This window comes from Babjeviella inositovora (genome assembly GCF_001661335.1).
Source record: "Babjeviella inositovora NRRL Y-12698 unplaced genomic scaffold BABINscaffold_2, whole genome shotgun sequence".
NCBI classification, from domain to species: Eukaryota; Fungi; Ascomycota; class Pichiomycetes; order Serinales; genus Babjeviella; species Babjeviella inositovora.
In genome coordinates, this window is record NW_017566839.1 from 1663885 (window position 1) to 1687135 (window position 23251).

Below are 23251 nucleotides of genomic sequence, written 5' to 3' on the forward strand. Positions count from 1 at the left end.
ATCTTAACCGAGTCTGATAGATTTGGAGTCATCGATCGAAGAGCCGCTATATCTTCAGGAAAGTGCAGAGTAAATGAATTTCGGGGGAAAAAACATATACAGGCACTGTCATACACTAATAGAACCATCGTCCAAAGTTTGAAATGTTCCTGTTAGCCAGTAGTACCCTTTGTTAAACGGGGTATCCTTCGACTCTAAAGAAATTTGTAGACGGCAATACCGCTGAACATTGACTTATGCAATCGATCGAAATATTCCGAAATAAACCGCGAACCAACTTATTGAGGTGAAATCCGTTTTGGGTTTTGGCGTACGAGTTTATTAAACAGCTATCGGGCTGTGAAAGTTGCAATCCACAAATCGAAATGGCTACACACTTAGGCCATCTAGAAACCAAGCCCATAGCCCAGAGTAATTGAACCACCACATTTATTTCCGTTCCTTTGCTTTCCATATAAAGGACGAAGGCTCTGTTGAATTGTCCGGTGGATCCAAAAATGTAGGCTTTAACCATGCTTGACCCAGGCCAACCGGCAGGGGCTGAGGGTAGTCTGTGCCTGCAGTAGTAATACTTAGTCGATCTAGTCCTGCATCAACGGAAAAATGACTCCGAATGATCCGACACTTTCAGTAAAGCAGCCCGTACTGACAAAATAGTATATATATATATATATATATATCAAGCATATCCTTGTATCATCCATCCCTCATACGTGAAGCGATATGCGTAACATAGACTCTGTCTGAAGAACCCTCTAGAGGGCTATCTGAAACGGTACAGATGCACAGAAATCCTGCACGCTTAGCTCGTTTACATCGTATGAGCCCTCTGAGACAACCTGGAGAGGAAACTTTGCGAAAACCGCCTCAACCACCATATAAAAACCGTATATTATCCGATATCCCTGAAGATAAGGTTATAAAATGTGCATAGCTTTTTTTGCCCTCATGGAACCCGACCGCAAAGCTCCCGGGGATGCTCAGACATCAGCTTTTGGTCCGCAGCAACCAAAGTCTAATCAGCCCCCAATTGAGTCGTGGCCATACCGCTGCAGATAGTAAGCGTGTCGGAACACCGAACCGCTAACGCCATCACCAAACATCCACAAAGGCTTGTGCGACAGGTCCACTCTGGCTATTAATACGCACCATACAGCCACATTTCAGTGTTCTTTCACACTGCCCAACCACCTGTTACGCACCCTAACAACCCAATATGTCTGCTAGAACCCCATCCAGATCATACGATATGATCATGAAGCTATTGCTTGTCGGTGACTCCGGTATGTATTTGGTCTCAGTGACTTTTGAGTTGAACCTCTTTGGTGGACGTCCTACTTGAATGATGCTTCTATCCTTGGGTGAGCTGCGACTTGGAGACTAGTCCGGTGCCTCATGCGTTTGAATGTGAATTCTTCGACAGCATCCATTTCGATCTCTTTTGGCGTCTCATTCTACCAGAGGCAAATCTCCTCATGGAGCATCTACCATGACCACAGGCCGTTCCATCATCAAGTTCTCCGAATTCTTCCTCTTTCTTATACTAACACCCTTAGGCGTCGGCAAATCGTGTCTCCTTCTCCGTTTCGTGGAAGACAAGTTCAATCCGTCGTTCATCACCACCATTGGGATCGACTTCAAGATCCGCACCATCGAGGTCAACGGTAAGAAGATCAAGTTGCAGGTCTGGGACACCGCTGGCCAGGAGCGTTTCCGCACCATCACCACCGCTTACTACCGTGGTGCCATGGGGATCATCATTGTCTACGACACGACTGACTCCCGCACGTTTGACAATGTTGAAAACTGGTTTGCTACCGTGAACCAGCATGCCAGCGATGAGGCGCAGTTGATGCTCGTGGGTAACAAGTGCGACGACTTGGAAAACAGACAGGTTCCGAGAGAAAAGGCGGTTGAGTTGGCCAAGAGATTGAACATTCCGTTTGTCGAGGCCAGTGCCAAGAGCAATGAGAACGTGGACCAGGTCTTCTACGAGTTGGCCAAGTTGATCCAGGAGAATGTGGGCGATGCGGTGGTTGAAACCAACAACGGTGTCAACGTTGCTTCATCCAACGATTCCACCAAGAGCAGCTGTTGTTAATCCAGATCGCATCCTAGACTAACGTCGTTTCGTTCCCCTCTCCATATTCCGTTTCTCCGTGTACCTTATACCCTATTTTATTCAAGATCTTTAGTTATATTTCGTGCGCTATGTAGGCGGAGCCAGTGGCTTACAAGAATGTCTGGTTTGAAAAGCCACGGTCTCTGACTACGTGGTGATTGCTGTTAAACTCTGAGAGGTTAGATTGGCCCTGTCATAATATTAAATAAGAGCGTCTCATAGGTATGTGTTGGCTTGCCAAAAAAATATCATTAGGGCACATCCATCATTACCGCGTGCTCTAATTCAGAGACGAAAGTTGTCGTAAAAAAAGACAGAACCCGACGCGGGGGTCGAACCCGCAACCTTGTGATCGCGTACTGCTAAGAGTCACACGCTCTACCGATTGAGCTAGCCAGGCCGTTACTGAAAACAGGGCCCTCATGAGATAAATAGATTATACCATTAGGCTATAGAGCCACCTCCGTCTTTTACTTAAAGCCTACCATCCAGTAACTCACCTCCAATTCAATCCTGTAATTTCTACATCCTCCAAGCTAAATAATCCGAGCCTGTTTCCAGTGGAAATATTAATACATATCCGTCTACTTTCGTCTGGCAGATCTCCGCGTGATTCTTTTCGCTGGGGTCTCCATGTCGCTCTCCTCCACACCCGGGGTCCCGGACCCCGCAGGGGTGTTGCGGGTGGAACGCCTGGTGCTAGGCCTCGAAGACAACGGGGTATTTACTTCAGAGCTCACACCCTTCCTGGCTGGGGTTGTAGGAACCGTCTTTTTCATCGCGGATTTGATGGCGGAGCGCGTTTGTTTAGGCCTTGGAGTGGACCTCTTTGGGGTTGAAACGTTGGATGCCACCTTCTGGCGCTTGCTCGCTGGCCTTACGACCTTTCTTCTCTTCCTATCGGTGTCCCCTTCCTCCCCACTACCACTTTCCTCGTTGGAATCGTCGGACTCAGACCCTTCGTCCGAGCGAGTGCTTTCTTCATCAGACTTTTCAGTGTGCGATTTGGACTCATCGTCCGTATCTTCTATCTCATTTCCACTCATCTCGGATTCTGGCTTATCTGAGCCACCCTTGTCCGTATCGCTTTGCCCTTCGATAGACTTGCTGGGGTGGTGTCTTGGTTTTCCGGCCTCGTCGTCCTCAACCTTTTCTGGCTGAACCTTGTCTTCCTTCACATCCTCTTCGTCTACAGACTCAATATCACTGATATCGCTGCTGTCCAACACAGAACCGCTCTCTCTAACGCGTGCTACCGAGCTCCGGGTTCGCTTTCGCGTCACGGGCTCCTTGGGCTCCTCCTCGGAGTCCTCCACGACTTCATCCACAAGCTCCTGCAACGCGGTCATGTTGTACAACTGGTGGAGCTTAGCTTTAACGTCGTGCTCGGTAAACTCTATCGTATCTTCGGGTAACGCCGTTTCATCATCGCTGGGAGTGTGGCGATGGTCATTCAACGCGCGTGTGATGGTCATGACGGCGCGCACCGCATTCGCCCCAAGCGGCTTGTTTTGGCAAATCTGCTCAAATAGCTTGAGCTCCTCTGCGGTTGTCCATGCGCGTGGGGGCGACGGCGTGGGGGATGGACTGGGGCTATTCTGCTTCATAAGGAGATGCTGACAGCTTTTAGGGGGAGCTAGACAATCAGCTAAGGTACTGATATAAAAAAAAAGATTGCGATGGCTTGATCTATAATTGGGCCCCCTGTGTATCTCTTTGGCTGCGGTGATGAGAGTGATTATTTGAACCGTCTATGATGCCGGCCTGGAATGGCTGTTAGATTGAGAAACGATAAATGGTTAGAGAATCTAAATGTTGATTGACTGAAAGTTGAGAAGTATATTCTGGATTCTGCTGACGGATAATCTAATCAAACGGCGATGAGAATTAAATGTCCCATGGAGAAATTGGGTCGAAGACTGGGTCGAAGACTCAGGCTCTGGAAAATAAACAACGTGAATGCAGGATTTTTGGGCCAGAAATAGCACCACCAGATACAGCCCTTACTTTCCGGAGCAGTGTAGCCATTTATCGCTTTGAAAGTTAATCGAGTTCATGGAAAAGGATACAGAATAAAGTAGGATTGAATAACTATGCTTAGCTTGTGCTTAATTGGGTAAGCCTGGTCTGACACAAAAGAGCTACATGCTTACACATAGGTTAAGTAAAGGGGCTTGCCTATTACCAAGGCATCCAGATGCAACTGGGAATCCCCGATAGAATATATTATACACAACCAGCGTTACCCAGCTTGTTCTTTTCATCCCAGACGTTTATCTTTAACTCTATGGATTTGATATTGCGTGCGCATACCATTTCCTTATGCGTATTTCCCAGTCCGTAGGCTTTCACAAGTGGAAAATTTCACTACTAAACAATTGGTACATCAAAACGAAATCTTCCCCAACACTATCTCCCCCCCACACCAATGCCTAGACCAGCAAAGAACTTGGACTCCTTGGTGAGAGGGCGCGTGCGTGCGTCCATGAGCAAGTACAACTTGTTCAATCTCTACAAGAAGAGAAACCCGTTCTACTCCAACAAGTCCCAGTTCCAACAGAAGTGGATGTCCAAGCAGGAGACCAGAGCATACCACGGTGAGCACTTGATCGAGTCCCGCTTCAAGAACATTTTTGACTCGCAGCTCCAGGGTGTCGCGCAGTTGGACGCCTCGTTGGGCAACGCCAAGGACGTGCAAAGAACACCGTTAAAGTTGCAGGCGTTTGCCGCGCTCGAGAGACGCTTGGATGTTGCATTGTTCAGATCCATGTTTGCCAGCAGTGTTAGACAGGCCAGACAGTTCATTTTGTCCGCAAGTGTCAAAGTCAACGACGTCAAAATCGCCCACCCGTCGTACTTGTTATCGCCAGGTGACGTGTTTTCCGTGCAGCCAGACAAGGTGATGACCGCGTTGGGCAGAACCAAGCCATCGTTGAAGAAATCGCTTGCCGTAGACACCACCCAGATCGCTATGTGGAATTCGTTTGTTAAGAAGGCGCGCGCTGACCCAAAAGCCGTATGGGACCAACAACAGAAGAAGCAGCAGGAGCGCAAGGAGTTGACCAAGCACTTGGTCGATAACAACACTGAAAGAAAACACGATTTGGCCATGGAAAAGAAACTTAAACAGGTCAAGGCCTTGCAGAAAGCCACCACCAAGCAGTCTGTATTGAGGGACGTTTTGGTTGCTGCCCAGTCTGAGCTTACCGAGGCTTCTTTCAAGAAGTTTGGTGCCGATGCCGAAAAGTGTCTCAAGATCCACGAGATGATCAAGGATCACGAAATTGCCAAGGCTTCCGACGCCCAGGAGGCCGCGGAGACGTGGTTGGGGCAGAAGAAGGAGGCCCTCTCGGAGGCCGAATTCACCACCTTAAGAAAGGTTGCCCAGTTGGCCAACGAGGTTGCGTTGGGGTACCAGAAGAAGCTCAGAACCGATTTGACCAACGAGTCCAAGGAAACCGGTGCCTACGACCCTGACTGGGCTAAGGAGCTTACTATGCACAAGAAGTTGACCAAGGAGGACGTCGTGGCCATTCTCGAGGACGAGTCGCCGTTGGAAAAGTTGAAGGAGTTTCCAGTTTCCTTGCACTTCCAGAAGAACCACTTCGGGCTTGCAGACCCGAAGAAGCCGTTCTTTACCCCGTGGGCCCCAAGACAGTTTTTGGCGCCGTTTGCCATCCACCCTCACCACATTGAGATCGACTGGACCACCTGCCATGCCGTCTATTTAAGAGACCCTGTTGCCAGACCGGGCCACTCCGAGGTCATCACTCCGTTCGGTGAGGATATTCATGAGAGAGCCTACATGTACTACGCCAGAAAGGGGTTGTAAGAGGCGGATCAACACCTGTACATATTAATACATATAGTAAAAAGAAGGTTGTAGGTTGTGCATAAACCTATGTTTAGGTATTTATCCAGGTAATTGGATATTGCCATTGAACGTTATTTTTTTGTTTATATACGTTTGTCAGCCAGCCAATTATCAACCAGTTATTTATCAACTAGTCATTTATCAATTATTTATCAATTATTTATCAACTAATCATTTATCAATTATTTATTTTAGCCCTGTTAATATTCTCATGATATCTCCTTGGCTAGCCCTAACTGAGGTATTGTTATGTACCGGCTGTGGGGGAGTTGGGCCTAATTTCAGACTGGGTTCTGCAAAAAAAAAAATACTCGCACACCTCCACCCAACCACGCACACATTGTTAACCATGGCTTTCTCGCATCTAAAGAAGTTCTTGAACCATCTTGAGACCCAGAATGAAAATCCAAACCCAAATCTGGACGAAAATCTGGTCAATTCACCCCAGCAACACTTGGCGTCTAGCGATGCTAACTACCAGAACGGTGTCTACGTCAGAGCTCCCCCTCCCCCGCCACTATCTCAGGCAGGTTTTCTCCAGAAATCCATGACCTCTGCTTCACCCGATATCTTCTCGCTGCCGATTTCGACGGCTGCTCCACCGGCAATGTTCCACCGCCAGAACCACGCAGTGACCCCCCAGGGTTGCTCGATTGGCGCTCCCATTCAAACCAACAACTTTTCCAACAACCTCACTCTCGATGACCAACTGTGCCCGGTTTGGACGCAGCCGTACTCGCTCTGGTACGCCCAGGACCCGGATCTGGATGTGGGCTTGGCATTCAACCACACGACAGCGCAGCAGCGTGTGTTCGGGCCAGACTCGGCAGCCAACCCCGTTCAGTTCTACTTCAACCCGCCGCGGATTAAGTCGTTTGTGCTCAGTGGTGAGGGTTTCCAAGGAAACGTGGCCTTGCGCCTAGAGAACCACCATAAAATGTCGGTCATGGTCAAGATTGTGCTTGGCAACGATGAAAATAAGAGCTTGCTGGCCCCGTTGGTCCAGGGAATGGGCTTTATCACCGCCATTTACAACAATATCGTGCCTGTGGTTGTTTCGCCCGTAGGCGTGGCCTCCTTCACCGAACAAGTGGCACCGCCAGGCTTGACCAAGTACAGGGTCCAGTTGTTCAACCAGGTGGTCTGGAGCATGTACGTAGTGGGATCCGTCTCATTTGCCTTGCGAGACCCGAACCACATTGTTGCTAGTGGAATAGCCCAGGGCGTCACCGTGCAGTTCTGTTCGGGCGAATCCCAGTACTACGACCAGACCGCTGGCTGCTACCCCGTGGAGTGTCACACCTCTGCAACACTCACTCACAACGACAGGTGTGTGTACAGCTTCAATTACCTCTTGCAGGGCCGGTCGGTTTCCCAAGCGTCCTTGGTGTGGGCATTCCCGCACCACGTAGAGGCCGCCACCGAGGAAACCACACGCGCCAAGGTGGCTTTGACGTTGGATTCGACCACCAAGGGCCCTATGAGTGCCTTCATCACCAGTCAGCTCTCCATGGAGGAGGCGTTGCCCGTTTCAATTGGAATGGAACCGTGGAGTGCCATTCCGGGATTTACTGGCGCAACGTACTCAGAGCAAGCCTTGGCCAAGATCAGAGCAGCGGCGGAAAAGGATGTGGCTCAGGACGTGGTGACCATGGCCAACATCGACTCGATGTACACGTCGGGTAAAATCTTGGACCGCTTCGCGTACATCTTGTATGTCTGCCACTACGTGCTTAAGGACAGCAGCCTCACGTCTCAGCTTCTCCCTAAGCTCAAGCAGGCGGCGGAGATTTTCAGCACCAACCACCAACAGTTCCCGCTCGCATACGACGAAACTTGGAAGGGGTTGGTTTCATCAGCCGAGCCGGGGGCAGACTTTGGGAACGCCAACTACAACGACCACCACTTCCACTACGGCTACCACATCCACGCGTTTGCCTTGATCGGCACCGTAGACCGTGACCTCGGCGGTGCATGGACCTCTTGCGTCAACGATTACATCACCACCATGCTCCGAGATGTAGCGAACCCATCGGAGGCCGATGTCCACTTCCCCGTCAGCCGCAGCTTTGACTTTTTCCACGGTCACTCGTTTGCGCACGGCATCTTTGCCCTGGGAGACGGCAAGGACGAGGAGTCCAGCTCCGAAGACTACCATTTTGCCTATGGAATGAAGCTCTGGGCACAGTTAGTCGGAGATGCGAACATGGAAGCGCGGGCCAACTTGATGTTGAGCATCCTGCGGCGCTCGATGAACATGCACATGTTGTTCAGCGACGACAACACCGTCCAGCCGGCCAATTTTATCAAGAACAAATGCGCCGGGATCACGTTTGAGAACAAGGTCGACTTCAGCACGTACTTCGGTCGCGGCTCCATCGAAAACGAGTGGATCCACGGGATCCACATGCTCCCCACCACACCGGTATCGTCTTATGTGCGCGGCCCAACGTTTGTGAAGGAGGAGTGGGACCAAATCTTGGGGCGGATAATCGACCGCATCGACGACGGCTGGAGAGGCATCTTGATGCTCAACTATGCGTGTTGCAATCCGCGCGCGGCCTACGCGTTTTTCGCGGGGGATAGCTTCGAGCAGCGCTGGTTGGACAACGGCCAGTCATTGACGTGGTGCTTGACGTACTGCGCTGGCGTTGGCGGGGCGTAACGAGCAGGGTACAAATTCTCTCCTAATGGTTCCCCATCTGTAGGTATAGATGTTATTCCTCAATACATACCGCGATGTTGCTGTCCAATTATACTGTACGGCATTTCTTTACCCTTAAAATTATGGCCCCCACGCTTTGGTCCCAGAACACAACTTATTCACATGGAGATCAAGAGCCTTGCCAATTTCACAAGTATGTAATATCACTACTTATTCTGTGTCATATGGGCTATTGGTATATGATCTGACTTATTGTACCCCTATGCTTAGGCTATAGGCTTACAACTTAACCTTCCTCAATTCCAGATACCGCGATGGGTTTCTGGAATCCCAAAATATCAGCCCTCTACGGCTACCTCAATACCAGATACATATATTATACAATTTAACTTGAGAGAGCTTGTAGCTCAAGCTGTCTCAAGCTGCAAGCTCCGCTCTCCACTGCGCAAAATCCTCGCTAATCACCTCGCCCCTGACTCTCGCAATCTCCTCCTCATCCTCGCTCTCAACCAACTCCAACTTTCTCGTCTCGGTGTTAAAGCTCAACACCCACAAGCCCCGTCCATCCGCCTTCACAGTGCTGGTGATAAACTCCAACGCGGCGCCATACCACTTCAACGCCTCCATACAGTTCACCTTTCTGGAAACTGTCCCATCGGCCAAGGGATTGTTCTTGATTAACAACGGAATCTCTTCAGTGGAGTACTGCTCGACCGACTTCAACACAAGACTCTCGTCCCTGAACCCGTACACAACCTTGCGCACCCCCATCAAAAAGCACTGCGCCCACGTCTTAAAAAGCTTCCTCTCGAAGTTGGCCACCTGACCCGGCGACTGGATCACCTTCAGCGTCTTCAACTCAACATAGTGCTCCAACGGATCATCCGTCTTGTAGCTACTGGCGTCCGGCTTGTAGTCCCACACGCAATCGAGCTCGCCGCCCAACACGGTTCTGATCTTGCCGATCCCGGTGCTCACGACCGCGAGATATTGTTCGTAGTTAGAGACCGGCTCCTTGTAGCGCTTCTCAATAACTGCGCGCGGCGTCGCGGCCCACGGCTGTCTCAACGTGGTGACCGCCTCGAACTTGTATCCAGAAAACTGCAATTTCCTCGTCATCTCGTCCTCCTGCTGGAGTTGGCGGCGCGCCATCTCTTTCGCGACATTGTTGACAATAAACAACTGCCCGTCAAACGGCACAACGTAGAAGTCAAGCGCGTCCCTGTCGAAATATGGCAACGTGAGTAACTTGGTCATATTGCCGCGGAAGGTGAACACCTGGCCCGCAGTCTTCTTGCGCGCGGCCCGTTCGCTGAGCATGAGCGCGTGGAGGAACGAATGAAAGTCTCCGCGCACCTGCGTCTCCTCATCAATCTTCTTGAAGTGCTTGAACCCCCCGCTGAGGTCGATGTTTGCGTCCACCTGGCTGTCGGGGAAGTAGTAGTAGCTCAAATGCTCGGCGTCCACAACGGCCTTGTCAAACACGAAATTTCCGGCACCGTCGCGCGCGTATGCGGTGAGCTCCTTTGGTTGTTTGAGAGCGGTGGTCGCAGCTCTGGCGTCGAGTGGGAGAATTTTGGACATGGTGTGTATGATTCCGGGAAGGGCGAGCAGAAAGAGAGGGAAAGTTTTATTCAAGTTGCAGAAAAATTGCATCCTGTATGCAGCATGGCAGGTGGTGATCTGAAGCATATATAGACGACGAGGGGATTTATTGAGTTATCGCGGCCATTTGGACCAGATTAGTTAATTATTTGATTGTTGCTTTCCAGTTGAGCGGAATATAACTGCGTTTATCTGCCACGGCAACATGTATCGCCGACTACTAAAGGCAATAACAGTTTAAAGCCTCGATGGCTCGTATCGCGAACCAATGGACAAAAAAAAAGGGTTTTATAATCAGAATAACAGTCATTACCGTATATTATATATTATACATAGTTCGAACTCGCTTGCAGCTCACTAAACATCAATGCCCTGGATCAACTCCTCTATCACCCCCAACCGTCTGTATCGGCTCTCCTCCATCAGCTTCGCCACCAACCGCTTCTTCGCCTCATTCTCCGCAGCCTGTTGCTCGGCCTGTTGCTGCGCCTTTTCGTTCTCCTCGGCAGCCACCTCCTGGTAGAAAATCCTTGTGTTGGTTCTCAACCGGTGGAACGGATTACTGGTCACCCCACTGGTGTTGGACTGCTGCTTTCTCTTCACGTCGTTGTTGGCAATCTCCGCACGTCTGATGAGCGACGTGTTCAATCGCCTGTTGCGCTCGTTCACAGCGTCCAACGAGTTGAGTGACAGGTGGTTAGTGGTGACCTGCTTGAGCTTCGCATCCACCTCCTGGATTTCACGCGCAAGGTCGCTCGCGAGCGCCGCATCGCTCTCCTCCAACGCAACCGCACGTCTGTCCACGAGAATCGCCTTTTCTGCGATCAACGCCTGCTTGGATTTGGAAAACGACTGTTTTGACGAGATCATCTGGTCAAACTCGCCGGCCGTCATCTTTTTCGCGGAAAACTCACGTAACTGCCTGAACTTGTCGTCCACAAAGCCCAAGTTAGGAAGTGGCTCGCCCGCCTTGTTTAACTCCCTGATGTACTTTGCGTAATCCTCCTCTGTCACCGGCGAGTCGGAGAAGTACTTCATGGAAAACTTCTTTGTCGACTTTCCCTGCGACGCCACCACGTACCTGTTCACCTTGTTTCCCTCAAGCTCGTACGCGGGCTTGGATGAGTCTTCCACGATCTCGTGGATCTGCACCAAACGGTACTCGTTCGTGCGTGTGTGCTTGTTGAAGCCGACGGTGACTTTCGCAAAGCACGACTGGAACACCTCTTTGAAGCCCGGGTGGAAACAGTACTTTGCAAAGTCCGCCCGTGTCACCGCAATCTTCTTCACGTCCAGCAACGTGGCGTCCACCTTGTACAAGTTGCGGCTGGCGTATGAGCTCTTCCCGGCCCATTCCACATCCTTATCCGCATCGTATCCACCTCTTCTTGGCTTGGCCCCGTACTCTTCGTCTTCGTAATCGTCCTGCAACCCGTCAGCGTACTCGTCTTCGGACTCTTCTTCCCCGCTGTAATCGTCATCGTTCCTCGCCTGGTCGCGTCTGGATTTTTTCTCTCTCTGCTTTCTCAACTCGTTCAACTTTGCGTTCTTGTCGGATTTCGCGCTGTCTTTGACCTTCTTGGCACGCGAGGTTCTCTCCGTCATTTCCTCGTCGCTCTCAGACGCCACCTTCTGCGCTTTTCTAGATCTGTCGAGGAGGTAGAGACGTTCCTGGTACTTTTCCATCTCGTCGGATCTCTCGAACAAGATCCGCTCGCGTTCCATCTCGTCCATTGCTTCGATCGCAGCTTTGTCTTGCCAGTCCTTGTACTTAGCCTCGAGCGGGTAAGGCGGCAAATCTTCGTGCACTCGCTTGGGCGAGGCCTGTGGGGAGTAGCTGTCGGAGTCGGAAGCACCGCCCGCTAACGCCAACAAATCGTCTTCTAAATCACTCATGGTTTGTGTATGATGGGGTGAGGTTGTTTTGCTAATGCTTTTGCTTTTTATCGCTGAAAAACGCCAAGTGCCGGGAGGGCTGGTAGGGGCACGCAAATCAAGATAAAGCGTTTGGCTCTTTTTTGACCAGTGGATAAGGGCTCGTCGAATTTGGATTATATCGAACTAATTCACTGGAGAGTAAAGTCCTTAGATTTTATGGTAACCTGGTACAATATAGATAAACGGCCAGAAAGTCCCAGCTCCCTCCCCCAGAAGTACAGCTATCGGGTATCGACCACTCACATAAGTATCACCTCGGTTATGTAGTGTTTAATCGAGCCAATTCTTCTCCGGTTCCCTCTCATTCAATACTTGGTAGTCTGAAATCTTCTTACGTGTATTTTTGTTTTCTAAAGCTTTTACCGGGTGCTTTTACACGAATTAGGGTAGTCGATGCTTGCCAAACACAACACCAAATTGGCTTGTGAAAATTCCCCGCTATCGTTTGTTTTCAAGATTTGTCCGTGATAGTTTAGTGGCTAGAATCCCCGCTTGTCGCGCGGGGGACCGGGGTTCAATTCCCCGTCGCGGAGCTCTCTTTTTTTACTCCATCAATATCAGGTGCAATACATTCTGGGATTGAATTATTGGCCAATTCAGAATAACCAAATATTCATAGACATACGAATAATGGAAAAGAGTGTGGGTAGTGCATTTTCACTTCCTGGGAATATGACGAAAATTTGCAACTATTGGAAATTTTATGTATATGTTCGTGTACTATTAGAGCCGGCCAAGATTTTCACACAAGATACAATGGATATTATCCGGATCTCCATTACACGTATATCCTGAAATAAATCTAATAAATAACCACCATTTTGGTCTTTACGAATTGAATGACACCACCAGCAATGCTGCGCGTACAGCCAAATCTTTGTAAATACTAATACCAGTGTTTGCTTCCTCGAACCGGTTACATCCACGGGAAACGCTAATAGCTGAGGGGCCACGATTAAACATAATCATTGGTTAGCTACCCTTCGGTCGCTTCACTCCCTTGGTTTGTTACTCCCTCACAACCTCGCCTTAAACTTCACAACCCCCATCGGCTCATAAACGTTGTCAAACAATGCTCCGCCAGAGCTCCCCCTCCCACCCTTCAACGCCGCAAGATCCACGTATGACTCATCCAACTGATTTAACGACGTAACTCCCAATAATCTCATACACATAACAATCTCATCCTTCAAAATCGCTACTGCCTTCTCAACTCCCTCCTGGCCATACCCCGCCATTGCATACAACAACGCACGGCCCAAACCCACGCCCCTAGCACCCAAACAGATCGCTTTCAACACATCCGACCCACGGCGCACCCCACCGTCGATAAACATCTCAAACTGCTTCCCCGCAAGAATCTCCGGGTGCTGCTTAAAGTAAGCATTGACATCCGCGAGCACCTCAATCGGCGCGCGCACCGTCTCAAGCTGTCTCCCCCCGTGGTTCGAGATCACAATCCCATCTGCGTGATGTTGCACTGCCAACACCGCATCCTGAACCGTCTGGATTCCCTTGAGCACAATCTTCATCGACGTGATTGACCGGAACCACGCCACATCCTTCCACGTCAATGCGGTATCAATCAACGCAGACGTCTTCTTGTCTCCATCCCCGTGGTTCCCGTTGTCGTCTGAGTCCGATCTTCCCGCGAGAAACTTGGAGCGCATGTCCTTCTCACGCTTCCCCACGTGTGGCGCGTCCACCGTGACAAACAAGGCCTTAACGCCACGCGTCTCAGCAGCCCGGACGATGCGCTTTACAATCTCCTTGTTGCGGTTGACATAGAGCTGAAACCAGAGCGGTTGGTCCGGCTGTGCCGCATCGACGATCTCATCGAACCCAAACAGACCCAAGTTCGGAACCATCTGGATAATTCCAGTGGTTCCGGCCGCGCGTGCAAGCGCTAATTCGCCATCCTCGTGTCCGATCTTGCCCATAGCAGTGGCAGAGATGTAGAGGGGCGTCGCGGCCGGGCTCCCGAGCATTGTTGTGGTTTGGTCGACGTCCGTAACGTCCACTAGTACGCGCGGATTGAAGTATACACGCTTGAACGCGTTGTGGTTTTCACGGAGAGTGATTTCGTCTTCGGTCCCGGAAGAGTAGTATGCGAAGCCGTTCGGGTCCATCGTCGTGCGCGCAACCGCCTCAAAGTCGTAGAGGTTGATAATTTTAGAAAGGTCTGGCTTGTGTGCGATACGGTCGAGGCGCGCCTCCTCCGCCACCCGCTCTTCTTCCGTGGAGTCGTCCACAACCTCTTCCTCCTCGGTTTGCGGTAAGTTCTCAGGGTCTTCCACTTCCCCAATACAGCACTCGGGCGCGAGGAAGTTGAGTGTGTCACGCGGGTGGAATTTGTCGAATTCGGCTGTCGCGTCGGTCCCCGCGTGTTTGAGGATGATTTTTTTTCCGCCCGGGTGTTCGTCTAGGAAGTCTGTGAGATCGTACACCTTGCCGTCGATGATGAGCCAGCATGACTCCGCGCTGTTGTGTGTCGCAATTTCTTCTACAAACATATGTGTTTAGTGGAAGATTGGTGGGAGGTTCAGAAAGAAGTGGAGGGCTTATATAAGTTGGGAGGTTCGGCTTCTTCATCAAATCTCCCCACAAAATCTGCATCGGGAGTTCTTGCACAGACTCCGGTGCAGGACATGGCACACCTGTCTGGGGAAAATCGGAAAAGAACTTTCTGAACGCGAAGCCATGAGAAAGAGTCCCCATTTGATCGTAGCCAGATTTATCAGTCACGTGATGCACGTCACTAGAAAACGAAATATGAAAGGGTTATGGGAGCAGCAACAGGCTGAGAAATTAGAATAATTAAATCACACATATAGCCTAGATGATTGACAGTTGAGTTTGTCCGTTGTTAAAACTATGCTTGAAATTGGGTGGGAAAAACGTAATAGATCATGAAACCATACCCCAGTCCAGACTAGTGAGGGGCTGAGAATGCGGCAAGTCTCGCCATACACCTTCTTTGGTAAGTGTCTTCCACTTGCAACGTTCTGGTAAGGAAAAGTATGGAGACTCCGTAAATCGGAATAATCGGTTCAATGCTTAGGTTATAGCTCTTTTCGCCCTAGCCATTGAATGTACAAAAGACGTGCACGTGGCTAACGCTTTGGCTATGCACGCCCTTTCAACCTGGCGTCCACGGAGGCAAAAAGTCAACTAAACGGAGGCGAGACTCACTACGATAAGATGCTCCAGACTCACACACGATCGTTGTATCTATAGCTCTCCCTATACCTTTTCGTCAATTACAATCACATAACACATATATACAATGAGTGGCTACGATAGTGCTTTATCCATCTTCAGGTATGTATAGTGCGACACTGCTGGCGCGTAATTTCAACGCCATCTACCCTTTCCGGTACTAACCTCTCAGTCCTGACGGTCACGTTTTCCGTAAGTATCCCTAGTTTTGCGTTTAAGAGGTATCTCGTTGGCCTTGTATTTGGTTCCAGGTGCATTGGTCTCAATTGGCCTGTAAATACCTTGATGGATTGCGGTACTGAAATCCAAGGCTCAATTACCCAAGCGCTTGAGATCAATACGTTGTGAAAGGCCCATAGGTCTACCCCTAAGAACACTCCTTCTCTTTACTCCAATACTAACCCCTTTAGAGGTTGAATACGCCGGCGAGGCCGTCAAAAGAGGGACCTGTGCCGTGGGTGTGAAGGGCCACTCGGTGGTGGTTCTTGGCTGCGAAAAGAGAACCACACTCAAGCTCCAGGATCCCCGGATCACCCCCTCCAAGATCTGTCCGATCGACAAGCACGTACTCCTTGCGTTTGCGGGGTTGAACGCGGATGCACGTATTCTCATTGACAAGGCGCGTGTGGAGGCGCAATCGCACCGTTTAACGTTGGAGGATCCTGTCAGCGTTGACTACTTGACCAGATACGTCGCGGGGGTGCAGCAGAAGTACACCCAATCCGGTGGTGTGAGACCGTTCGGGATTGCGACCCTCATTGCGGGCTTCGATCCTAACGATGCCACTCCTAAGTTGTACCAGACAGAGCCGTCTGGGATCTTCAATGCCTGGAAGGCCAACGCCATCGGGCGCTCTTCCAAGACGGTGCGTGAGTTTTTGGAAAAGAACTACGATGCTGTCATGGACGCCGAGGCTACCGAGGAGGTTAACGAGCAGGCCACCGTCAAGTTGACCGTCAAGGCTTTGTTGGAAGTTGTTCAGACCGGGGCCAAGAACATTGAGATTTGTGTGGTCAAGCCAAAAGGCCTTGTTCAGTACTTGTCCGTCGAGGAAATCCAGGTGTTTGTTGACGAATTAGAGGCTGAGAAGCAGGCTGAGGCTGAAAAGAAGAAGAAGGGGAAGAAGACCGAGGAATGAGTCTAGACTTTTTTGTATTCTCCAATATATATTTCAACATATCTGGAGCTATAAAAAGCACCATTCACGTAAGCACCATCCATTTAACCATTGTTTATTTAATCATTGTCTATTTAATCATTGTCTATTTAATCATTATCTAATTAATCATTATCTAATTAATCATCCATTGAATCATCCATTGAATCATCCATTGAATCATCCATTGAACCATCATCCATTTAACCATCCATTTGAGTGCCATCTACATAGGTTCAATTATCTTCGATTTGCATAAGTACTCTATCTATTGCCACTATTCTTCGTCAGTAACCTTGTCAATAGCCTGTAAGTATTCGTAATAAAAGGCAATGATGTGGATGTGGTTTTCCTTTTCAATCTTTTCATTCACAGAGTGGATGCCTGACTCAATAGTGCCAAGATCGCTCAAGGCTGGAACGTATCTGTAGATATTCTTGGTCAAGCCCCAGTAACACTTGGTATCAGTGTTACCAGTCAGAATACCAGGTGTAACAATAACTTTGCCGTCGACGCCCAAGACGTTCTCATAGAAGTGGCGCAAGGCACCTCCGTACGTCATCCACACCTTGGAGTCCTTATCGGTTGGTGACGCAGGTGCTGGCTCCAATGGCTCCACCACGGACAAACTAAAGTGGCCGTTGCCGTGTTCGTCCTTACGAATCTCCTCGCCCTCCTGGTAGAAGCCAACATCGTACTCTTTGGCGATCCGGTTGATCTTTTCTGTCACATGGACAAGAGTTTCGTTGACAGATGAGCCAATGTTGATTCTATAGTTGGAAATCACTGAGACGTGTTCTGGCAAGGCGTTGGACTTGGCCCCACCCTGAATAATATCAATCGCCTGGGAGGTGCGCACCAAGTAGCGGTCAGCAATAGATTTAGAAAGGTAGTCCACCACCTTGGAGTTGGCAGCCTTACTCAAGATGGCCCTGAAGATGCTGGTTTTGAGCTTCTTTGGCATTGAAGGATCGTGTTCGGCCAAACACTGCATGTAGCCCAAGGTTGGGTTTTCTTCCACTAGAGCAGCCTCAAACGGCTCGTCTTCAAGCAACTTGAGCAAACTGCTCATGATCCCGATGGAAGTGTGGTCCGGGGGAACCGACGAGTGGCCGCCAGGGGTGGTTAACTCGATGTGGGCGTTCACATGGCCCTTTTCACCGGTGGCAACCTGGGCATAAAACTGGCTGCCACCCCCAGCTTTAACCAATCCCGCGTCTCCCTCGTCGATCACAGCGTAAAAAGAGTCCCTGCCGTATCTTTTAAGTAAAAACTCGGAAATGTAACGGGCACCTTGCTCACCGGAAGCCTCCTCGTCGAACCCGAACGCCAACACAATCGATCTTTGAGGCTTGAAGTCATCGGCAAGCAACTGCTCAACCGTCTCCATTAACCCAACCAACAAATTCTTGCAGTCCAGCGCACCACGGCCAAACAAGTACTTCTTGCCAATATGACCGGAGAACGGATCGTACTTCCAGTTTTTGATGGTTTCCTTCTGCACCGGAACCACATCTTGGTGCGCAGCCAACAAGACTGGCTTCAAGTCGGTGTTTTTCCCCTTCCATGTGAAAACTAACCCCCAGGTGTTGATCTTATCAACGTCTAGGTTGGCATACACGGTAGGAAAGGTTTCCTCCAAGTAGTGATGGAACTTCCCAAACTTAGCCCAGACCTCTGGGGCATCGTCCACATCAGGTTGGCTGTCGTAAACCTCGGTCGGAACCTGGACCGCCTTGGACAACTTCTCCACCGACTGAGCGATGAACTCCTTGTCGGAGAGGAATTGCTTGGATCTGTTAGTGATTGCGGTGGAATTGGCACTAAAATAGGCTGGGACCGGACACAATGGCTCGGACGGGAAGTTATCCCCTCCAAAAGACTTGACAATGGCGGTCAAACCAACGAGGCCCACAATGGCCACAGCGCCGATGATGGCCGCTTTCTTAAGGTTATACTTGGAACGAGCTCCGAAGGTACCCTCTTCAACATCATCCGCTAATCTAGGCATTTTAAAAATAATGAAGATCGTAGAGGGGTTGATAAAAAGCACAGTCGAGGGGCTGTCCCGAAATATTTCGTGGCCATGACCTCTACTGGTGTGTATGCGGCCCCGGACGGCTTTCGAGAATGCCGGGTGGGGGTTGTGTGCAATGCAGGAAACTATACCGCATGGTTGATGCATGATTGCTACGCGGCCGGCATTAGTGCTGGATACGGCAATAGACACGGGATATGGCTTACCTAGCTGCATATGGGGAACTCCCGAAATTGGATCGATTGATGAGCATAGAATTCCACGCTTTGGTACTTGTGCTAAACTGGCCCCTTAGCTCAACTGGAATACTTTAGTGCAACAATGGTTGTGACTTTGCATTGTTCGATATTTATGGCTTGAATTGTTGGAACGGCAGCAGCAAGATTCCACAGGGATGGCTTAAGAGAAGCTACGTAGGCTAGGAATAAAAACCCTTGCAAATTAACCTACGCCTTATATACGTAACAGTGGGACAAACAGCCCACTTATGTACGATTATCATATTTATTCGTTTTCATAGGAAAATTTAAAATTTGGAAAATCGTAAACTATCGGAAAATCGGTTCGGCTATTCCTCATCAGCTTCCTTGTCAATGGCCTGCAAATACTCATAGTAGAAAGCAATCACGTGAAGATGGGACACCTTTGGCAACTTCTCGTTCACAGAGTGGATCCCCAATTCTATCAAACTGGTAACGGTGTCCGTGTACCCTGGAATGAATCTGTAAATATTTCTGGTCAAGTCCCAGTAGTATTTGGTGTCAGTGTTACCAGTCATAATGCCAGGCGTGACAATAACCTCTTCTTTAATACCCACAACATTCTTGTAGAAGTGACGCAAGGCTCCGCCGAATGCCATCCAGACCTTAGAGTCCTTGGTAGTTGGGGATAACGGAGCTGGTTCCAAAGGCGTCAAAACAGACATGTTGAAGTAGCCGTTGCTGTTGGAGATGTCGTAGACCTGCTTCCCGGATGCATCCACGTAGCCGACATTGTACTCTTGCGCGACTCTTTGGATTTTAGACGAAACGTGGTCAACCGTTTCGGCTACGTTGGATCCAATGGCAACACGGTAGTTGGAAATAATAGAAACGTGTTCCGGCAAGGCGTTGGACTTGGCCCCACCCTTGATGATATCAACGGCTTGGGAAGTGCGCACCAAGAACTTGGACAACTTAGAGGAAGAAAGGTACTCCAACACCTTCAAGTTAGCAGCCTTGTTATGGACAGCTTTCAAGATGGTGGACCTCCACTTTGTTGGGAGCGAAGTATCGTGCTCAGCCAAACACTGCAAGAAGCCCATTGTAGGGTTTTCATCCGTGAGAATCGGTTCAAACGTTTCCGTTTCAAGAAGCTTGACCAAACTGCTCATAATACCGATAGAGGTGTGGTCAGGAGGGACAGAGGAGTGTCCACCAGGCGTCGTGAGCTGGATCTCAGCGTTAAAAAAACCCTTTTCGCCGGTGGCAACCTGTGCATAGTACTGACCACTTCCGCCCTTAATCAAACCGGAACTGCCTTCATCAATCACCGCGTAGAACGAGTCCTTGCCGTACTTTTTGGTCAAGAAGTGGGAAATGTGGCGAGCACCGTGTCCACCGGAAGCCTCTTCGTCAAACCCGAACGCCAACACAATCGATCTTTGGGGCTTGAAGCCATCGGCAAGCAACTGCTCAACCGTCTCCATTAACCCAACCAACAAGTTCTTGCAGTCTGAAACCCCGCGACCGTAGATAAAGTCCTTGCCAATGTGGCCGGAAAACGGATCGTACTTCCAGTCTTTGATCGTGTCTGCCTGCACCGGAACCACGTCCTGGTGTGCAGTCAACAAGACTGGCTTCAAGTCAGCGTTTTTCCCCTTCCATGTGAAAACTAACCCCCAGGTGTTGACCTTGTCCACCTGCAAGTGCTCATACACGGTAGGGAAGGTTTTCTCCAAGTAGTGGTGGAACTTTCCAAACTTTGCCCAGACTTCAGGATGATCCTTCACCTCTGGCTGGCCGTCGTAGACTTCGGTCGGAACCTTGACGGCCTGGGAGAGCTTTTCGTAAGACTGGGCGATGAACTCCTTGTCGGAGAGGAATTGCTTGGATCTGTCGGTGATCGCGGTGGAATTGGCGGAGAAGTAAGCTGGAAGCGGACACTTTGGTTCGCCCAATTGCAAGTCATCCCCCTTGAGGGTGGTGTAGACTGCAGTCAAACCAAGGAGGCCGACAACGGCCACACCGCCGATGATGGCAATCTTCTTGAGATTGTATCTGGAGTTGAAGCGGGAAAATTGCCCTTCTTCTGGGTCGTCTGTCAATCTCGGCATGTTTAGGTTAACGGTGAGAATGTTGAGAAAGTGGATTTTCAATTGCTATTCTTCGGGGAAGCGGTTCTCTTATACGTAATTCTCGGGGGTGAGAAGTGGGGTAACGAGTGCTTTGGGCGAACCGCTGCCGTATCATATGCGGCCCCGTTAATTACGCGACGTGCATAACAGTTGGCTAAATCGGGTAAGATGAAGGATAATTGATTGGTTGCTGTTTTAGGCTTTGCCCGCAGCTCCGGTGCCACTCGGTATATCCGAAAATACTATTTAAACGGGTTTCACATGATATATTTAAATAAAATATATGTATATGAGACGTTTTAACGTTAAAATATGCTTTATCATAAATATTCCATATAATAATTAATATTTTAATTTAACATCTCAACTATGATGCAAATAATTTTTATATAAACGTTTATTCGATTTGAGGTTTCGAAAGGCAACAAACAAACTTGATGCTATTCTGACTAAAACCCAATTGTTAAACCGAGTAACAATCCCATGAAACAATAGACTTTCCAACCCAAACCCAATTTAAGACCACCGGAAATCACCCCATCCATGGTGTACTTTCTGGCGCTGAGCGGTTGTGGCATCAAATCTAACGCTACCAACCGCTTAAAGTCCCACTCAATGGTGTCCTCTGTCTTCCAGCACCAGAAGATCCAGCCAGAGGTTTGATTGTAAGCGTCGAGCTGAACCTCGACAAATTCTCGCGTATGCCTCTTCTGGTCCTTGGTCCATTTCTTCCAGTCTGTGATGTTGTCGCATGTCCCGATAACCTCATCATTCTGAAACGTGCCGTCGTAGCGAGCGCCCATGTTCACACCATTGAGCCATCTCACGCAATCAGTCAAGGCCGCAGACCATTCCCCCACCACAGCCGAATGATTCGCCAAGTGCTGGACGATAGAATTGCCAAAGCTGTTGATGTTAGAAACATGCACGCCGATGGAAGCCTTCAACTGATCGACAGTAAAAACCTCATAGTGGTGGTGATCAATCATGACGGCAGGGCTGGTCTCGTTGCTTAGGAACGAATCCCAGTACCCGATCCACTGGAAGGCATCTTGAAGCACAATGGTGTCCTGGACATGGTATTTTGCCTTTGCCGATTGGTAGCTGTTGTAGTAGATGTTCTCTACCTCTGTCATGTTCAACAGGGGTCCAAGTGGCTCGTTCACAAGTTCAATCCCAACGATCGTGTCGCTGTAATTGGCCTGGCCGTACTTCCCAAAGATATAGTCCAAGACCCCGTAGGTGGTGCTGATATATGTGCGGTTCTTCAACCAGTCAACACCGCCTCTCTTTCCAGAGTTATCAAACCCATTTTGAGACCCCGGAACGCCGTGCAAGTCAATCCACACCTTCAAGTCGTTCTGTCGGGACCACTCAATCGCTTGGTCCAAGTACTTCTCCTGTCCCTGGACGTACGGGTCGCCGCTTAACAAGGCAAAGGCCCAGTATCCCACCGGAATTCTCACCAAGTTCAACCCCATCTGCTTGATCTGCTGGAAGTCAGTCTCGTTGTAGAAGGTGGACCAATGGGTTTCGAGCCTGCTAGCACATTCGTCTTTCCCTAGCACCTGGCAGTACGTGTATTCGTCGACGGGGACGTTTTCCGTGGTGTTTGTGGCTGTCGCATTCTCAAAAACAGTGAACAATGATGGTGTGATGTATGGCTCTAATACAAGCCAACCTCCAAGGGCCACGCCTTGGATTTTCTCGCTCAGACCGCCAGGCAAGGACACTTTGAGGCTTTGTGAGAGGACACACTCGAGGAAGCCAAACAAGAGCCCCGTAACAATTAACCCTTTTGATGTCATTAGTATGTGGTATAATTCGGAGTTGTGTTTCGGATGTCGTCACTGTAGATGTATAGATCTGGCCACAGCGGAATCGTACAGAAACGTAAACGCACTTGAAACCTTCAGCTGCAGGGAACATCCCAGACAAGCTATTTATAGCCAGTTATGCATCTGTGTAGGACTTGTCTAGGAAAATACAATTAGGACACCAGGTTGATAGAAAGATGGTTGTGAGGGAAAAATAACCACTTCCATAAAAACGGGTTATAAAGATGGTGAATTATAGTTCAAAGATAATTAACTATTTCTCGAGTTGTGTAAAAGATATCACCATCGCCATCCCCAAATCCCAACGTTTCACCGTCTCTAAAAAAAAAAAAAACTCTCATCAACTTTGTTTCCACGTATACTGTCACGATAACGCTTCTCTTGTCGCAAATGGAACAGGGCATACCCTACCTTTTTTCTTTACTTCGTTTTGCACGGGGTTCTAGGGCCAGATCCCATGT

At 49.5% G+C, this 23251-nt stretch overlaps 11 protein-coding genes and 2 non-coding genes across 13 annotated transcripts; 5 read left to right on the plus strand and 8 right to left on the minus strand.

The window, feature by feature from the left end:
* Window positions 1-773: 773 nt before the first annotated feature.
* Window positions 774-2101, plus strand: SEC4 (Rab family GTPase; the record flags this gene model as incomplete). The annotated part of the gene is made up of 2 exons (XM_019130969.1): window positions 774-1283; window positions 1557-2101. The coding sequence occupies exons 1-2, from the start codon at window positions 1217-1219 to the stop codon at window positions 2099-2101; spliced, it is 612 nt and encodes a 203-aa protein (XP_018987439.1). The 5' UTR covers window positions 774-1216.
* A 338-nt stretch (window positions 2102-2439) lies between these two features.
* BABINDRAFT_t82 lies at window positions 2440-2522 on the minus strand. Its single transcript has one exon. It is a non-coding gene; the product is annotated as a tRNA-Lys (tRNA).
* Window positions 2523-2622: 100 nt separating this feature from the next.
* Window positions 2623-4056, minus strand: BABINDRAFT_160302 (uncharacterized protein). Its single transcript, XM_019128157.1, has one exon. The coding sequence runs from the start codon at window positions 3727-3729 to the stop codon at window positions 2707-2709; it is 1023 nt and encodes a 340-aa protein (XP_018987440.1). The 5' UTR covers window positions 3730-4056; the 3' UTR covers window positions 2623-2706.
* A 494-nt stretch (window positions 4057-4550) lies between these two features.
* Window positions 4551-5954, plus strand: BABINDRAFT_6721 (mitochondrial 37S ribosomal protein uS4m; the record flags this gene model as incomplete). Its single annotated transcript, XM_019132498.1, has 1 exon — window positions 4551-5954. One exon carries the CDS (start codon window positions 4551-4553, stop codon window positions 5952-5954), a length of 1404 nt encoding a protein of 467 aa, XP_018987441.1.
* Window positions 5955-6543: 589 nt separating this feature from the next.
* On the plus strand, window positions 6544-8661 carry BABINDRAFT_33138 (glucan endo-1,3-beta-D-glucosidase; the record flags this gene model as incomplete). Its single annotated transcript, XM_019131621.1, has 1 exon — window positions 6544-8661. One exon carries the CDS (start codon window positions 6544-6546, stop codon window positions 8659-8661), a length of 2118 nt encoding a protein of 705 aa, XP_018987442.1.
* A 417-nt stretch (window positions 8662-9078) lies between these two features.
* BABINDRAFT_170642 (decapping nuclease) lies at window positions 9079-10245 on the minus strand (the record flags this gene model as incomplete). Its single annotated transcript, XM_019130756.1, has 1 exon — window positions 9079-10245. One exon carries the CDS (start codon window positions 10243-10245, stop codon window positions 9079-9081), a length of 1167 nt encoding a protein of 388 aa, XP_018987443.1.
* A 378-nt stretch (window positions 10246-10623) lies between these two features.
* On the minus strand, window positions 10624-12162 carry RTF1 (Rtf1p; the record flags this gene model as incomplete). Its single annotated transcript, XM_019132500.1, has 1 exon — window positions 10624-12162. The coding sequence occupies one exon, from the start codon at window positions 12160-12162 to the stop codon at window positions 10624-10626; it is 1539 nt and encodes a 512-aa protein (XP_018987444.1).
* Window positions 12163-12665: 503 nt separating this feature from the next.
* BABINDRAFT_t77 lies at window positions 12666-12737 on the plus strand. The gene has a single exon. It is a non-coding gene; the product is annotated as a tRNA-Asp (tRNA).
* Window positions 12738-12852: 115 nt separating this feature from the next.
* Window positions 12853-14717, minus strand: BABINDRAFT_59190 (uncharacterized protein; the record flags this gene model as incomplete). Its single annotated transcript, XM_019132326.1, has 1 exon — window positions 12853-14717. The coding sequence occupies one exon, from the start codon at window positions 14715-14717 to the stop codon at window positions 13221-13223; it is 1497 nt and encodes a 498-aa protein (XP_018987445.1). The 3' UTR covers window positions 12853-13220.
* Window positions 14718-15461: 744 nt separating this feature from the next.
* PRE6 (proteasome core particle subunit alpha 4) lies at window positions 15462-16561 on the plus strand (the record flags this gene model as incomplete). Its single annotated transcript, XM_019131092.1, has 3 exons — window positions 15462-15525; window positions 15596-15615; window positions 15834-16561. The coding sequence occupies exons 1-3, from the start codon at window positions 15491-15493 to the stop codon at window positions 16559-16561; spliced, it is 783 nt and encodes a 260-aa protein (XP_018987446.1). The 5' UTR covers window positions 15462-15490.
* Window positions 16562-16693: 132 nt separating this feature from the next.
* On the minus strand, window positions 16694-18641 carry BABINDRAFT_160304 (M20 family metallopeptidase). Its single transcript, XM_019128158.1, has one exon. It carries the CDS (start codon window positions 18588-18590, stop codon window positions 16857-16859), a length of 1734 nt encoding a protein of 577 aa, XP_018987447.1. The 5' UTR covers window positions 18591-18641; the 3' UTR covers window positions 16694-16856.
* A 412-nt stretch (window positions 18642-19053) lies between these two features.
* On the minus strand, window positions 19054-21041 carry BABINDRAFT_46355 (M20 family metallopeptidase). Its single transcript, XM_019132118.1, has one exon. It carries the CDS (start codon window positions 20929-20931, stop codon window positions 19186-19188), a length of 1746 nt encoding a protein of 581 aa, XP_018987448.1. The 5' UTR covers window positions 20932-21041; the 3' UTR covers window positions 19054-19185.
* Window positions 21042-21280: 239 nt separating this feature from the next.
* BABINDRAFT_160305 (glycoside hydrolase family 5 protein) lies at window positions 21281-22823 on the minus strand. Its single transcript, XM_019128159.1, has one exon. The coding sequence runs from the start codon at window positions 22758-22760 to the stop codon at window positions 21402-21404; it is 1359 nt and encodes a 452-aa protein (XP_018987449.1). The 5' UTR covers window positions 22761-22823; the 3' UTR covers window positions 21281-21401.
* Window positions 22824-23251: the final 428 nt, after the last annotated feature.

Bases quoted from the DNA above. Each gene is read 5' to 3' on its own strand.
- BABINDRAFT_160302 (XM_019128157.1), bottom strand. From the start codon at position 3,729: ATGAAGCAGAATAGCCCCAGTCCATCCCCCACGCCGTCGCCCCCACGC.
- BABINDRAFT_160304 (XM_019128158.1), bottom strand. From the start codon at position 18,590: ATGCCTAGATTAGCGGATGATGTTGAAGAGGGTACCTTCGGAGCTCGT.
- BABINDRAFT_46355 (XM_019132118.1), bottom strand. From the start codon at position 20,931: ATGCCGAGATTGACAGACGACCCAGAAGAAGGGCAATTTTCCCGCTTC.
- BABINDRAFT_160305 (XM_019128159.1), bottom strand. From the start codon at position 22,760: ATGACATCAAAAGGGTTAATTGTTACGGGGCTCTTGTTTGGCTTCCTC.